The 15516-nt window shown below is 37.0% G+C and overlaps 1 protein-coding gene across 3 annotated transcripts; it reads right to left on the bottom strand.

The window, feature by feature from the left end:
- Positions 1–1008: 1008 nt before the first annotated feature.
- On the bottom strand, positions 1009–10535 carry c18h19orf47 (chromosome 18 C19orf47 homolog). Of its 3 annotated transcripts, none has more exons than XM_023352066.1 (8): positions 10496–10535; positions 9116–9203; positions 7754–7868; positions 6221–6302; positions 5236–5364; positions 4991–5134; positions 3000–3073; positions 1009–2925 (listed from the first exon to the last, which is right to left on the bottom strand). In XM_023352066.1, exons 1-8 carry the CDS (start codon positions 10512–10514, stop codon positions 2392–2394), a joined length of 1185 nt encoding a protein of 394 aa, XP_023207834.1. In that variant the 5' UTR covers positions 10515–10535; the 3' UTR covers positions 1009–2391. The 3 variants fall into 3 exon arrangements, with proteins under 3 accessions (XP_023207834.1, XP_023207833.1, XP_023207832.1); XM_023352065.1 differs by lacking the exon at positions 10496–10535 and adding an exon at positions 10175–10487 and having other exon boundaries at positions 5066–5134; XM_023352064.1 differs by lacking the exon at positions 10496–10535 and adding an exon at positions 10175–10487.
- Positions 10536–15516: the final 4981 nt, after the last annotated feature.

Raw genomic sequence — 15516 nt, forward strand, 5'->3', positions numbered from 1 at the left:
ACACTATTTACATACAGAAGGCATTTGTTGAATCAATCTGTGTGCCTTTTCAACACAATACTGTGACATTCTGGTCTTCAGGCATTTTAGATTTCTCCAACCATGTTTACTTACCAATATATTTTCTATGGATGTTTACAGTATTTGTTTCTTTTATGTCCCATTTGCTTGTTTTTCATCAATGGTGGTATTTAAAAACATGAGCAAAACAAAATTTATCAATTTGTCAAATGCAAAATATTTTGGAAAATTAGTTAGTAAATAAAACTCAACTGCAGATATTGTACAAGCTTATATTTATCCTTATGATGCAGCTTTTATTGGTGTCTATCACTATTAGTCGTAAATTACTTGTAAATAAATACATTACTATCTGCTTGAACTCATGTTCTGCACCTTAAGATTCCTTTAAATCAGCTTTCCACTTACCAAATACTGTTGCCATGACTGCAATAATCTCTTACAGTACTGGGGTAAGAGTCAGAGTTATATTGTAATATAAACAAACAATTAATTTCTGCCCTACACTATGCACAGGGAGACTGCAAAGGAAGTCCAGATTTTCCACAACCATTGAGGTTAAAGTGAATCCCACAAATTATGTCACAAACCAACAGAATCGCCTGCTCTAGAGGAGATAACTACTAAAGATAATCAATTATTCAAGTGTGCTTAATTAGCTGGCTGATACCTTCTCTTAAATGCTGTAGAAGAAGCAACAGTGCACTTAAGTCTGTCCACTGAACAGAAGCAGAGGCTGTTTTATCTTTTAGCAAAGATTTAAATTGATAGTTACAATTTGGAGTCAAGACCGGTCTTGATCTTCAGGAATTCTCTGTTTAAACATCCACAGATGTTTTTATCTTCTACGTTTAAAGTGAGATGATTTCGGAGTATTTTAGAGTGACAAGCAACAGGAGGCAGCAATTTTAAATGCTTTTTTCCCCCATGGAGATGAACTGTCTCAACTTACATTGATGTCTCTGTTAAAAACATAAAAATCAGACCGGAGGTTGAAAAGGTTTATTGATAAATGAGGTGCTCAAGTGTTTTCATAGGAAACGGGTGTTCACTTTGCCCTTTACAGGCTAATGCAGACATTGAGTATAACATTTCTATTCTTTTTCAAGCACAATTTGTTCAAAACCAGAACATTTCTTCCCCCTCAATATCTTAAAAAAAACAACAAAAAAAAACAAAATCATCAATGCTGATGTTTTTTGCTCTACTTTGTTTTTCCTTTAAACCATAAAAACATTTTTAAAATATTTACAGTGCAACCAACTGCAGCTTCGAACGATCTCTAAGAGGACTGAGTTGAAGTATCTACAGTGAACTGATGACTGAGGTTCTACACCAGAGCGTCCAGGTGGAAATACAAAAATCAGACCAGGTTTTCTACTCACACGGGTTCAAGTAGGCTGTAGAAAACGCTCTGCCTGTGGTCAAAAGGATAAAAGGTGCTACGACCACTCCAACAAAGCGCTGAAGCAGAGGCATGTTGCTCTTCTAGTCTTAAGGGTTCAATGAGGATTTATCAGCATGATCATTTTTTCTTACCTTTTTTATATCTGCTAAAAAAGCTCAGAAGCCTTTGATGATGATAATGGTGCAGGAGGTATTTTCAGGTCCGGAGAACACATTTAAATTCCTTAATCATCTCGGGATGTGTACTGTGTCGAACTGCTGAGAGCTAATCTAAATGTATCCAGCTAACTAATACATTATTTTTAGGACATTTTCAACAATTACGCATAGTCTGAGGATTGTTCAATGGAGAGTGTAGGCAGCAGTCTTTACACAGGTGCATTTAAAAGAGCAAGAATATCACTGAAAAGCAGATTTCATGAATTCAATTCAAAAAGTGAAACTTTTCTATATTCTGGTGAAACTTTTCTATATTCTGTATTAAATATATTTTTTAAATGTTTTGGTGTCTGAGTACACTAAATTCTAGGTTTAGGACTAAAGTGAACAGAAATAAAAGAGTAAAGTATATTACTGTGGGTGGAATGAATATATATTTGAGCTTATCTTTTTGAACTGAATAATTAAAATAAACGACTTTTGATGACATTCCAACTCGTTTTGATGCACCTGTATGTTGAGTAAACCGGGAAAATTAGAACAGCATTTCAGCTCATGCTCATAATTTATCAAATAAAATACAGAAAAGGCTGATATGACACAATGAAAAAAGCAACATGAAAATACGGCATTACTAAAGTTTTTAAATAAAAGTCCCAAGACCAAATAAAAGTGACTTATCAATGGCAGCAGGAGAAAAAAAACAAACATTAAATAATAATAATAATAATACCAACTTGCCTTCCTGTACGAAGGAAAAGGAGGATGGCTGCAAACTCTATAGTAAGAGTCTGAATCACGACGTTAGGGTTTCTTGCTGCCCAGTCTTTTGAAAACACTGACAGCCTTGACGTCCATCTTGGCCCCAGCAGACTCCCCTCCTCCCCCTGGGCTGTTGCTGCTGCTGACCTTTGAACTGGCTGAAGTGGATTTCTCCGGTGCTCTGGATCTGGTGCTCGTCACTCTGTTGTCCTGAGTGTCAGCGGACTTTGGCGCCACCGCTGCGCCTGTGGCGGGGGGCTTGCCCAGTCTCTGAAGAACGCTGATTTTGGCCGGTGGGAGGCCGTTTGGGGGTGAGGTAGAAGAGGAGGTGGGAGCATCGGAGGGAAGCAGCTTGAATTTCCCACCCAGGCGACGCAGGGTGATCGGGGGCGCCTTGGAAGTGAGCGCTTTCTTCTTCGACGGTGTGGGTCTCTTGAGGACGCCGGCATACTGCAGGACAGAGCCCTCGCCGTCGGTGTCCTCGTCATCTTCGTCCGTGTTTGCGTCCGTGTTTCCTGGCTTCGGCATCTCTCCGCTTTTGTTCCCCTTGTCCAGGCGGCTGAACACCCCGGTGGGCTGCCAGAACACGCTGAGGTTAGGTCACAGCTTTACTCCAGGTTTCAGTTGGAAGTCATAGCGACCGCACTCACCTTGCTGTTACTGGTCGTCGTGTCTGCCATCGATTCGGCTCCAAGTCTTTCAAACACAGAGGTACGCTTTAAGCCTGTTTCAGAGAAACAAACAGTTTCTGTCAAACACAAAGGTCACAGCTTATGAAAATAGGGCTGAGCAATGACCTCAATGCTCTCTTTTTGGAGATTTATTTTTAGGAAAACTGTGATTTATTTATGTTTTTAATCTTAGCTTTTCATTGTTCAGAGCGATGTCAGCCCACCCAAGAACTACCATCTTGTTTGAGAAGTGTGTTTTACAGCTTCTATTTATTTCATCTTTGAATTCAGGTTGACTCAAAGAAAAAATAATTTAAATAAATGTAAAAAATATATATGTTTTGTCATTTAAATTCATTTTAAGAAAAAAAATGAGAAAAAACATTGATTAAAATTAGGAATTGAATTTAGCATTAAAAAATATATATTTCATTTTTAAGTCACATCAGCCAGCCCTAGTTACCACTTATGCGAGGGTTTTTTCTTTTTCTTGGTTATATAAGATAAATGGCTAGACAAAAGGTTTATTGAGTCTTTTTCCGACACGGAAGTCAAAACAGCAGTCTTTGCAAAATTAATCCAAATTTGTTTCACTTGGTGTTGGACGTACTGAAATAAATATTGTAATTTATTTAATTTACGTGCATAGCAATTGAAAGTCCTTTGCGAACAAACTAATGCTATCAGGACATTACTTAAGAAATATTAAATAAAAAAAATTTGAAGAAGCACAAATTGGGATACATCTTAGGAATTCAAGGTTCACACAAAAGAATTTAATCAAATATTTAATTTTCAAATGTAAGATTTAAGGCCTAAATATCTTTGGCCTTAAATCTAAGAATTATATGTATATATATACAGTACAGACCAAAAGTTTGGACACACCTTTTACTTCAATGAGTTTCCTTTATTTTCATGACTATTGACATTGTAGATTCACACTGAAGGCATCAAAACTATGAATAACACATGTGGAAATTTGCACTAAACAAAAAAAAGTGTAAAACAACAGAAAATACCCCTTATATTCTAGTTTCTTCAAAGTAGCAACATTTTGCTGTGATTACTGCTTTGCACACACTCTGCATTTTCTTGATGAGCTTCAAGAGGCAGTCACCTGAAATGGTTTTCACTTCATAGGTCAACCTGCCCTGTCAGGTTAATAAGTGGGATTTCTTGCCTTATAAATAGTCATGAAAATAAAGAAAACCCATTTTAATTAGAAGGTGTGTCCAAACTTTTGGTCTGTACTGTATATATATATATACATATATATATATACAGATAATTAACTATGCATCTTTATTATACATTTCGTTGGCTTCTGGCGCATCAATTTCCATAAAAATACTTTGAAGTGTGTGGCTGTAACCAAATGTGAAAATGGTTAAGGGGTGTGAATGCTTTTGGAAGCCACTGTGTAAAAAGTCTCACTTCTTCTACATTCAGGGTTCATTAAGACTAAAAAGTAATAGTGCTTCTGTATAATAGGGCTAAACTGATAAAATCCTAAGTCAACTCTGGGCCTAAATTTTAACACGACTTTTTTCGTTCATCTGTGATTGGTACATTACTGGAAAATTTGCTTTCTCTTTGCAAATGAAAAAAAAAAAGAAGTGCTGCCATAAATATTTTAAGAACGAGTGTTCAAAAAGTGTCAAGAATTAAGGAAGAAACAGCATAAGAAAATATTCATTTGAAGAAATTATTTTGCGAACTCTTTAAGAGCTCTTTATGAAACTTTTTGAAATTCCTTCAAGGCCGAAGCAAGAGCAAAGATTTCAGATTTTGCAGAGAGTTTGTGAGGTCAGAGATTTTAGGAATGAAGGAAGGATAATTACCCTAGTTAGGAATATTAGTGAAACTGGTAAGCCGGTTAAATAACCGAAAGGGGCATTTAGAGTTGATTAGTTGAGTGCTGCTGTTGGTTAGTTAGGCTGTCGGCAAGGCCGCAGGGTCAGGCCTACCTTTCTTGGCCTGCTGGGCCAGGATTCGACGTGTACGAGGCGTGGTGCCCTTTGGCATGTTGATGATGTACTTGCCTTCCATCTCAGCTGTGACACGTCGGCGCTTTGCTGCAGGCTTCCCCTCGTCGGCTGGCTGGCTTACGACTGGCAAAAAGACACAGGAATCAAACGGCGCCACAGGAAGAACAACTAAATATCAAAAAGGGGTGAAAAAAAACACAAACTAATTCAAACATGTCATCTACCTGCTTTGCTGTTCTTGTTTGCCTGCGAGTTGGACACTGTGACCGAGAGCCGGTTGTCAATGGGTCGGCGGACTGGCGTGGCGGGAGGGGAGTCATGGCTCAAAGCGTTGGCAATCATACGAGTAGCAGCTGTAAAAACACACAAGTATGACAATCTGTCAATATTGTCTCAGTTTTTTACCCCTAATTATTAAATTAAATCAACTATGGAAAAGTCAGAAATGCAAATGTCGTTAGGATATATTTAAACGATACGATCACTGTTTTGGTTCATCATCACCTTTTTCAAGCTGCCTGGCGTTAACTTGCACAATAAAACTTTGTGGCAGGGAATATTAAGTGTAATACAAAATGAACTCTTAGCCAGCACGGAAAACCTACAAGAACTACAGAAATCACATGATGAGTTTTGTGGGGAAACATGTTGCAAAAGTTTTTTCTAGTCAGTAGTAATGAAAGGTCCAGGATCTTAACTAGGGGTTCAATCTGCTTAATAACATCTATAATATCAAGAGAACAAAATATTACCCAAGTTCCTTTCAGGCTGCACTGTTTCAAGTGATATAAAGTATACATATGGAGGTCTAAAGTTTTTATTTACAACGTACTTTTAACGTTTGAAATTGGTTTAAAAGTCCAGCAGAAAGAGACACAGGGCTAACTTTAGAGGCAGGAATGAAAACACAACCCAAACCTTTAGGAGAAGCGGCCTCCGTAAGAGAGTTCTGCATTTATTGATGCCGAAAAAAGGGTTGCACTACAGTCATCCAGTTTCATTGGACGTTATTTCGTAACGCTGCTGCTCAGGTCTGTCTTGTATGGTGTTGCAAGTTGTTTAACAAAATCCTTTGTCATTCTGTTACCTTCTGTCTTTGTTCATTCTCTCTCTGCTCTATGGTGGAAGACAATATGACGCCGTGTGAAGGTCGCGATGTTCTGGTCTCCGTCTCGTACAGAAAAATTAAATAAAATCTTTATTACTCACGAGTCTTGGCCGTTCTTCTGAGCTCAGCCTGGACACTGGTCTGTCCTGAGGTGATGGCCTCAGCTGCCATTTTGCACATGTCCTGAGAAAATAACACCAGCAGGAAATAAGAGTTTAGATCAGACCTAAAAAAAAAAATCCAACCCGACCCGGCTTGAGCCAGTACACATTGTCTCCGAGCCTGATGCGACCCGACTAATTAACTTTAATCATAGGCCAGAAGTAAACCCGACATTTTAAACAAGATTTTACTGCTTTTGTTTTTAGACAAAAGCAGTAATTTCAGTAAGGAGTGTAACTTCTGCTGTTTTTAGCTTTTTTACATCTTCCAACTCCAGTTTGTTGGTCGCTGCAACCGGTGAGTCAGTCTGGGAGGTGAGACTGATAAGAGCAAAGCAGGGTGAGGCTGAAAGCACATTTATTATGCACCATGCTTGTTACAGTCTAACCTCTGCACCTTATTTTATTTCTTTCCTCAACATGGTAAGCTGCCAACTCTCCTATTAAGTCTATCATAAGCAGATTAACACAAGAATAAAATGTGCATTTTCATTTGATTTTCTTTTCTCTGTGCTAGATGTTTTGTAGGCATATTAAACACGCCACTGTAGACATAGCCCAACCCGACAATAAAGCAAATAATTTTGATCCGACAACATCTGAATTTCAGGTCGGGTCAAAAATATGAGCAGGAAACAAGAGGTATCACATGAATTTATGTTTATAAAAAGACCAACAGGACCACCAAGATATCATTTTAGAAATTTAAATGACATGAAAAACCAACACTTCACATTCTCATTTGGTACTCAAGAGTTTGTTCGTCCAACATTTATTTTGAAACCATTTAATTTCATGTATGTAATAATCATTGTGTATCACTTTATTCCTTCACCTCTCAATGGCTAAAAACCAAAATGAATGACTTTGTATTACTTAGCACAAGTCTGAGCTTAATTCTTTGGGATGAATTAAAACAATTCTGTCAAAAAAAAAACAACAGGCCAAAATTGATCCTATTGAAATAAGAGACTCATTGAGACAACTATTTGGTTTCCAGTTCAGTATATTAATCTTTTTTTTTTTTTTTAATGTAATGTCAAAGTACTTTACAAAACACTACATCCAGTTTGCAGGTGTAGTGTTACCACCATCAGTGTGTGAATTAATGGGTGAATAATTGTAGGGTGAAGAACTTTTGGGTCTTCTTGTAATTCAAATACAAACCACTAACTTTACTACAGTCAAATTCAGTTTATTCAATTTGGTAAAGTTTTTAATCTCAGGAACTTTCAGGCTTTAGGTGGGAATTACTTTTTAACAGAATTAAAAATTGCATTCATGGTAAGAAACACTTAAGCAGAAAAAATAAACATAATAATAATAATAATAATAAACATGTGCATGAGGGAGACATTTTCACAGCACTTTATATCCCTTCAACCGTGTTGAAATGTTTTCATTGGTAAGTGCTTGGTGAAGTAAAACTCAACAGCCAAGTAGCTACAAGATAAACACGGATTCTTGCCTCACCTGCCTGTGCACCTGTTTGGCATGTTTAAGAATGGCAATGATGTCTCCGATGACTGTAATGCCGAGGTCCATCATGATGTCTTTACTGAGGTCCATTAGCATGTTCTTCTGGATTCTGACGCAGCAGTGCAAATAAAATCAGATACAAACATTATGGAGATGATAAATGCATAAATATAATAAAGAAATGCGCTGAGAAACTGGCTGCCAAGAGGAATAATTTGGTTTTCTGTTAGACTGGCTGCGATTGGACATCTAACGGATGGAAACTAAAAATTGGATCTTATGTTTTCACCACAGCTAAACACTACAAGCACTATCAACTGCTGCTAAAAACAACATCCTTCAGTTGTGAAGTTGTCAGCATAGAAAATGGAAAAGTCACAGGAAGAAAAAACTTATTAAAAGCTTCTAATAAATAAAGCAATCTTCTTGTTTTACTTATATGCCACTGAACAAGAGCAGGAAGAGATGTAAGCGGGTAACAGAAAAGTAAAACCCACTACAGTAAAGTACAGTGACCACAGTTCAGCTGTTTTCCACTTTTGATTTCAGTTACAGAATCAGCTGGATTTTAAAAAAAGTTGTCAAGCTGTTTGAAATCTCACAGCTAACAAAAAGATGTACTTAGTTTAGAGGGACGACAGGAACACCACGATACACTCTTAGCAATGCTTCATGCACTAATCAGTAACATAGTAAGGAAAAGTAGTTTAAAAACCTTAAAACATCATGTCTCTGCAATGCGTTTGCGCTGAAATCCTGCTTAACAGCACACAAACTGATGACAGATCTTTTATTGTAGCCACCCTAACACACACTGTGCAATAACAATGCGCAATCAGCATCTTAATACGACACACCTGCGAGGTGGGATGGATTTTCTCTGCAAAGGAGAAATGCTCACTAACAGACTTGGACATTTTTTTGAACAATGTATAGAGAAGGATTTGGACGTTTGAGCTCAGCTCATGACAAAATGGGAGTAAATATAAGTGTTGGATTTACATTTTCGTCCAGTGTACTAGATAATATCTATGCTATCATTTGTTTCAGCACGTTTAAACAGTTTCCTCTGTCTTAGAAACTGGAATACTTCATTAAATTGGATTTCCAACGACGCAGACAGGGAGAGAGAATCTGTTACCTTCTCCTCTTTTTAGGAAAATCCTTTTTATTTACAATACACATTTTATGAAGATTTTATCATTCTTTTTTATATAGAAAGAAAGTAGAAAAAACAATCTGCTGGCTGGAATTGGAATCAGCTAAAGTCAGTTTTGGAATGTCAGACATTTACAGAATCAATGATTTTCTGACTGATACGTCTCTAATAACACGTTAATGAAGACTTTAAGTTACCTGTGGTCCACAAAGGAAACTGCATAGGTGACAGCGAGGCCGGCAGGAATCCCTGCATCCTTAAAAAACTGAATCCACTCTGAGGTGGCTTTGGACAGAAAACAAAGCAAAGAATTTTAAAAATCAATTTAACACAAGAATGACTAAAAACAGGACTGTTCAGTTTGAAAATATAGAGCGGTGAACTGCAAATGATGAAATAAAAACTGGTACAAATGGGCAGGGAAACAAAAAAAGTCATCATACTTCATATAAAAAATCTGCTTTCTGAAAATATGCATTGATGGTTGCCAGCATCACTGTAAGCCGGGAAGCTGGCTCTCACCACGGCCCTGTGTGAGACGCAAACTGGAGCAGACAGCAGTGTGTGGAGGACTAACACATGCTGACCATAAGCAGCTGGAGGTTATTTATACCACCAGTGATGAAACATATTGAGGCTTCAGTTACAGAGACAGAGTGAAGGAAGCAAAGCACAACAGCTGCCGCAACAATAACCAGCCAACACTCTCTGACTAGCCGATGAGCTCAGAGGGAGATGACAACTCTCACCCTGGCTAAATTACCATCGGACACCCACAGAGTCCACAATTTTCCCACATTTTGATTGGCTCTTAAAAGTCAAAAGGCGCTTTTTTGGGGGGTGTGTGTGGAAATTTTGATCCTAGAACTGTTTACATTTCATAAGCTCCATTTCTGCTTCAACCATGTAATCTTGGAAAAACTATCAAACAGATAAAGAGATAAAGATGCAGAAATAATACCGTTCTACAAAGTTATTTTTGAACACTCAGGCGCTTGAAGAATAAAGCGAAGACACAAATACGTTACAACTAGGCTACTTTTGTACGAGTAGCCTCGTATAAAACGAGTCTTTCAAAATAGACGCGTATAATTTAAATGCCACAAAGATAAAGACTAGGGCTTGGTCATCTTTGGCATATAATACACTGTGTTCATCAATTATTATGTCGCGCTACTTTGAGCTAAACTGAGGGAAATCTCCACCAGTCAATTGTGAATATTACTCTTTAAAATCTTAACTACAGCACGACTTACAAACAAGTTCGCCAGCTTGACCTAACGAAAGATGAAGCGGCTCTATGCTGCTGGTTGTTCCGTCCATAAAGATGAAATGAGACGTTAAGATGCCACCGTGAACCCACCAGCAGCAGGTACATGTTAGCATCGTTTAGCCGCTAAATAAAAGAAACAAGCATTCGTTAGCGATAAAAACAAGACTGTAAACAAGAAATACCACCGACGCCGCGACAAAGTTAACAACTGACATTGGACGCCATGTCCCACAAACGCTTCCATGAGTGTTTTATTGTTTTTGTCAAGTATTGTGTCTAACTCGCCGGGCCCTGACGCTCTCACCTGTTGTCACGGTCGCCATGTTTGTAATGAAGGTGACGCAATTTCCGGTGCAATGGGCTTTGTCACTGGGTGCAGTTCTGATTTATTGACGATAGATGGCGAGAGAGGCTCACAATCCACACGAGACAACCCAAACAGTTGAGGTCACTTTTTTTTTCCTTAATATTTGGTTTCTACCCCAGTAAATTGAACGTCAGATTTGCGTTCAATGTGAGGTTATCGTAGTTATGCCATTAAATAAAAGATTTATTTTAAAGATTTTATTTCAAATTAAGCATATATATCTACGGAAGAGGATTAGGGCCACCGAAAAAAAAGAATTCTGAGATTAAAGTCAAAATTCTGAGATTAAAGTCAAAATTCTGAGATTAAAGTCAGAATTCTGAGATTAAAGTCAAAATTCTGAGATTAAAGTCAAAATTCTGAGATTAAAGTCAGAATTCTTAGATTAAAGTCAGAATTCTGAGATTAAAGTCAGAATTCTGAGATTAAAGTCAGAAAGTCATAATTCTGAGATTAAAGTCAGAATTCTGAGATTAAAGTCAGAAAGTCAGAATTCTGAGATTAAAGTCAGAATTCTGAGATTAAAGTCAGAAAGTCAGAATTCTGACTTTAAACTCAGAATTCTTTTTTTTTTCCGGTGGCCCTAATCCTCTTCCGTAGATATCACATATATGTAGTTTAAAACATATAAACAAAAAAATAGGACAAAATAAACAAATAAAAAACTTAAGAAAAATGCACTTTATAATATGATTTTTATTTACGTTTTCTTCACAAATTTCAAATGGTAGTGTAACCATCAGCAAAAGTTTAAGCTCCCGCAGCATTTTACAATCAAGAGGAAAAGCATTATAATGTAAACTTTTCATAACATTAAATAGGATCAGAGGCTAATGTCTGCACAGAAAGAGTCAGCGAGCTGGAGTAAAGGAAACACTCTAAATATTTCATATATATATTTTTTTTCTGTTTTTTGTTTGTTTGGTTTTGTTTTTTCAGGAGTAACAAACAAATAAGGTCAGAGAACGCTCCTGAACACGACATATTTTCATCCATGCGCCTCAAGTAACATGTTTAAATTAATCTTCTTTGGGCATAAGTTCAAAAATATTTCACATTTGTTTTTGTTTCTATATATTCGGAAAGCACTAAATGGTAAATGTTTTGCTCCTAGAAAAAAAAAAAGAAATAGAAATTGTAAAAACAATAAAAAGAAGAGACAGACGTTTTCTGAAACCGTTCATCATCAGTAAATTAAAAAAACATGTACACCTCCGAGCTATCGCTTTTTCATCAAGATTGTCTCAAAATAAATGTCACTATGAATATTTATGTACGTATTTATATTTAATACTGTAACAAAAGTGGATAGGTATAGCAATACATCATCACACTTGACACAGAGTAGCAGTGTGTCTAATCACTGCAGGATATGCTACATTAAGTTCATACTGTAAGTATTGCATTTCATAACAGGGATAATGTGAGCGGCGAACGGAGAACTCTGGAAAAATACAAACACGTAGCAACATTCACCTCATCATAGAAAAATAGGAAAGCTCTTATTCAGTTAATGCTATTGCAGCATAACAGTACATGTAGACGCAGGCAGGCTGTCTGTCTCGGATTTATTAAGCTGCCTATACATCCGTTTTCCTTCTGTAAAGTCTCCATTTCCAATCAATTGGCAAAGCGCTCTTTCTTTTTTTTTTTCGACTGTAAACTTACAGGCATTTAGAGCAAACACAAACAGATGAAATCATATGTGCTGACAGGGTGAGGGAGGGACCTTCAGAGATCAATTTGTTACACTGAAGGAGCAGGCAGTGGGAAATGACCTCTTGGATCTCAGACTTTTTGCTCTTTAAAACAAAAAACAAAACAAAACAAAAAAAAAACATCCCTCCTTTTGGTTTCCAGTCTAAATAAAGAAAATCAGGCAAGCAGGACTTTCCATTCACTTTGAGCCACAGCAATGGCAGTGTGCAGCCTTTCCACCACTAAACTCCACCGCCACGTTTTCTGATCTGCCTCGTTATAGCATATGTAGCACCACAAAAACCTATGTACATGAGAACTATTGAATATGTTTTATGCTTACTCCGACACCAGTACATAATTTGTCATCACATTTGCATTTTTGGGAAAGTGAAAAAAAAAAGGCATCTCCAGCATTTTTACACAGTCCTTATTCAAGATTAGAGAAGGAAAAAAAATTAAAATAAAACAAAATAAAAACATGAGGTCTGCCCCTTTTCTGACCACCAGGAGCCAAGACGGAGCAAACTATCACGTTATTTGTTCAGGGTTTCTGCAAGTTTTTGGTGACATTTGCGTTTCAAAACAATGCTGATCCAAAAGTAGATAAAAAAATATATATATTTAGACACTTTTCTTACTTTAATCACTCAGATTTTTTTCACTTATTCCATAGCTTAAGCAAGACAAATGTAACTTTCTAAGCCTAAATTTGAGTTTTTTTGGCTTTGCCATTTATTCCCACCTAGCTTCAACATCTTATTACAGTATAGCTAATTGCTAGCTTCAAGACTGTAGCTTACAATATATTTTAGCCTTATTAAAGTCCCTGTTTTCAAGTTAACTTAAATGTACCTTTTCCCATGATGAAGAAGGAGCAGATAGCGGCTCACCTAACAAAAACCGTTTGGATTTTCTTTGCCTAAACTTACAGTCATCCACTTTTAAAACAATAATTCTTTGCAGGTTCGCAGGAACAGCTGAATGGTACATTTCCTTTGACTAGGCTAATTCATTCAACAATGTGATAGCACCTCAGTTTCTCAGCAAGAGTAACAATTGAGAGAAGAAACACATGTTTCCAGCACATTTCTCAAGAAATAACATAAGAAGATGGTACAAGCAACAACTGAATAAATGTACAAATTTAAGACATAACCAAATATAATTTGAGACCAAATTGGGAATTTTTTTTAAATCAGTACATATGAAATTTAGAATTTTTAATGACTTCTCAAGACCTTGCAGAAACCCTTAATCATGCTGATGTTTTTCAATAAGCAAGTTTATTAGATCAAAATAAAGCCTTCTTTTTTTTTGCAAACAATACAATTTTTAAGTTTTTTCTTTTGAGAACACATTTTACTAAATATTATCCTTCAAACAAACATTTCTGGAAATTTGCAAGGCGATAGTCCAGGGCAGATATGCATCGTGTGTGGGTGTGTGTGTGGGTGTGTGTGTGTGTGAGTAAAACTTTAACCTTTTAAAAATGAACCAAGTTACAAATACATCTGTTGACATTCACTCACAGGAGGCATGAAGGGGTCAGTAGCTTTGGGACAGACCTCACAAACAAAAACCACAATCTTCTAACATCATTGTTATAAACATACAATAAATGTAAATTGGATAGTGCTTTTATATTGTTTATAAAACATAAATACATGTTGACAAAGGCAGTGACATCGTGCTTCATGTTCAGGGACAGGGCAGTATTTTAAATTCAATTTTATTTTTCTTGCTTTATAAAAATATGTATTTTTTTTTAAATATTATTTTTTTGTACTTTTACCTTGTTCTTCATTGACAAAAATATCCCATTTATATATGCAGACATTCATACATTACAATCATGGTACATAACACGTATACATATACATGTTACCGTTTAAATGTATATGCATATAAACGTTTAATTCAAATTCTTTTTTTTTGTAGTGCACATGTTATGCCTCCAAAGTTGCCAAATGAAAATATAATAAACTAAAAAAAATAAAACAACAATTAGCTACAATGCAAAACAGCAATAGTAACAGTTATGAAGAAATCTCCCGAATAAATTGAACAAAACGGAAATTTAAAAATAATTATTTAAAAAAAAATGGCAACAGTACAAGAGAAAGCAAGAACAATAAGTCACATAAACAAACACTGAAATATATAACAGTTTTCACTCAAACAATACAGAGGAAAAAAAAAAAAGAAGTACAAATTCACAGGCAAAAGAAAAAAGGACGCTCACTCCACAACATCAGCCCCGTGTTCTCTCTCTCCATTTGTTTTCTTGTTGTTGTTGGGTTTTTTTCCGGGTCTTGCCTTGTGCTCGGATCGTCGTTTCAACCTCAATAAAGAAAGAAATAAACGGGCCAGGTGCCTCAGAGTGGACGACCCACTCACAATAAACGCCTCCTCAGTTCTGCACCGGGAGAACAGGGGACAGGAAGCAGAGACCACCGAGCCCAACGTTTAGAGGTTGTCTGAAACACTTTTTAAAAAAATAAAATAAAACGGATACAAGTCCCTCCTCTGTATGAATGCATTGGCTCACATCTGATAAATCTCTGAGTTGCTGCAGCTAAACTTCTGATTTCAGAGACTTGAAAGCGCCCGTGAGAGTAAACTCAGCGCGTCGACCCCGGGCGCTGAGTTTCTGTAAAGTGAAGATGCCTTTTTTTTTTTTTTTTTTTGAGGTCACATCTTTACAGAAGTGCTTTCCTTTTGTTTTTTGGTCCCTCTCTTTCTTTTTTTTTCTTTTGTCCACCCGTTATTTTATCATAACTACACCCAAAACGGATGATAGGATATTCTCCGCAGGTGTCTGTCCTCCGTGCCTCCACTCAGTCCCTATTGGCTTTTAACTCTCCAGCACAGCAGATGTATCTAATCTTCATCGTGCGAACAATATGAAAAATGGCTCAGCAGAAGACAGTGGCATTTCATGTCGCGCTTTATGCATCCGTGTGCGTGTTAAATGTACGTATATAGCTGCTGTTTCAGATCGTAAAAAGGAATCTGAGCAGTGAGCTCCAAAAAGGAGAGGTTCTTCTTGTTTGGACGTCCAGATCCTTGAATGACTGGGGTGCAAAAGTGGGGAGTGTTAGTTGCGCCGGCTTTTTCACTCAAGGTCCCAGGGGCTGGAGGGGTTCTCCGGGCTCTCAGTGGTCGAGGACTTCAAAGAGAGAGGGAGAAATAAAAGAGACAGAAGAGGAGAAAAAAAAACAGAGATGGGTAGAGATGGCAGACGGTGGAAGTTTTGA

The sequence above is a fragment of the Xiphophorus maculatus genome, chromosome 18 (assembly GCF_002775205.1).
Source record: "Xiphophorus maculatus strain JP 163 A chromosome 18, X_maculatus-5.0-male, whole genome shotgun sequence".
NCBI classification, from domain to species: domain Eukaryota; kingdom Metazoa; phylum Chordata; class Actinopteri; order Cyprinodontiformes; family Poeciliidae; genus Xiphophorus; species Xiphophorus maculatus.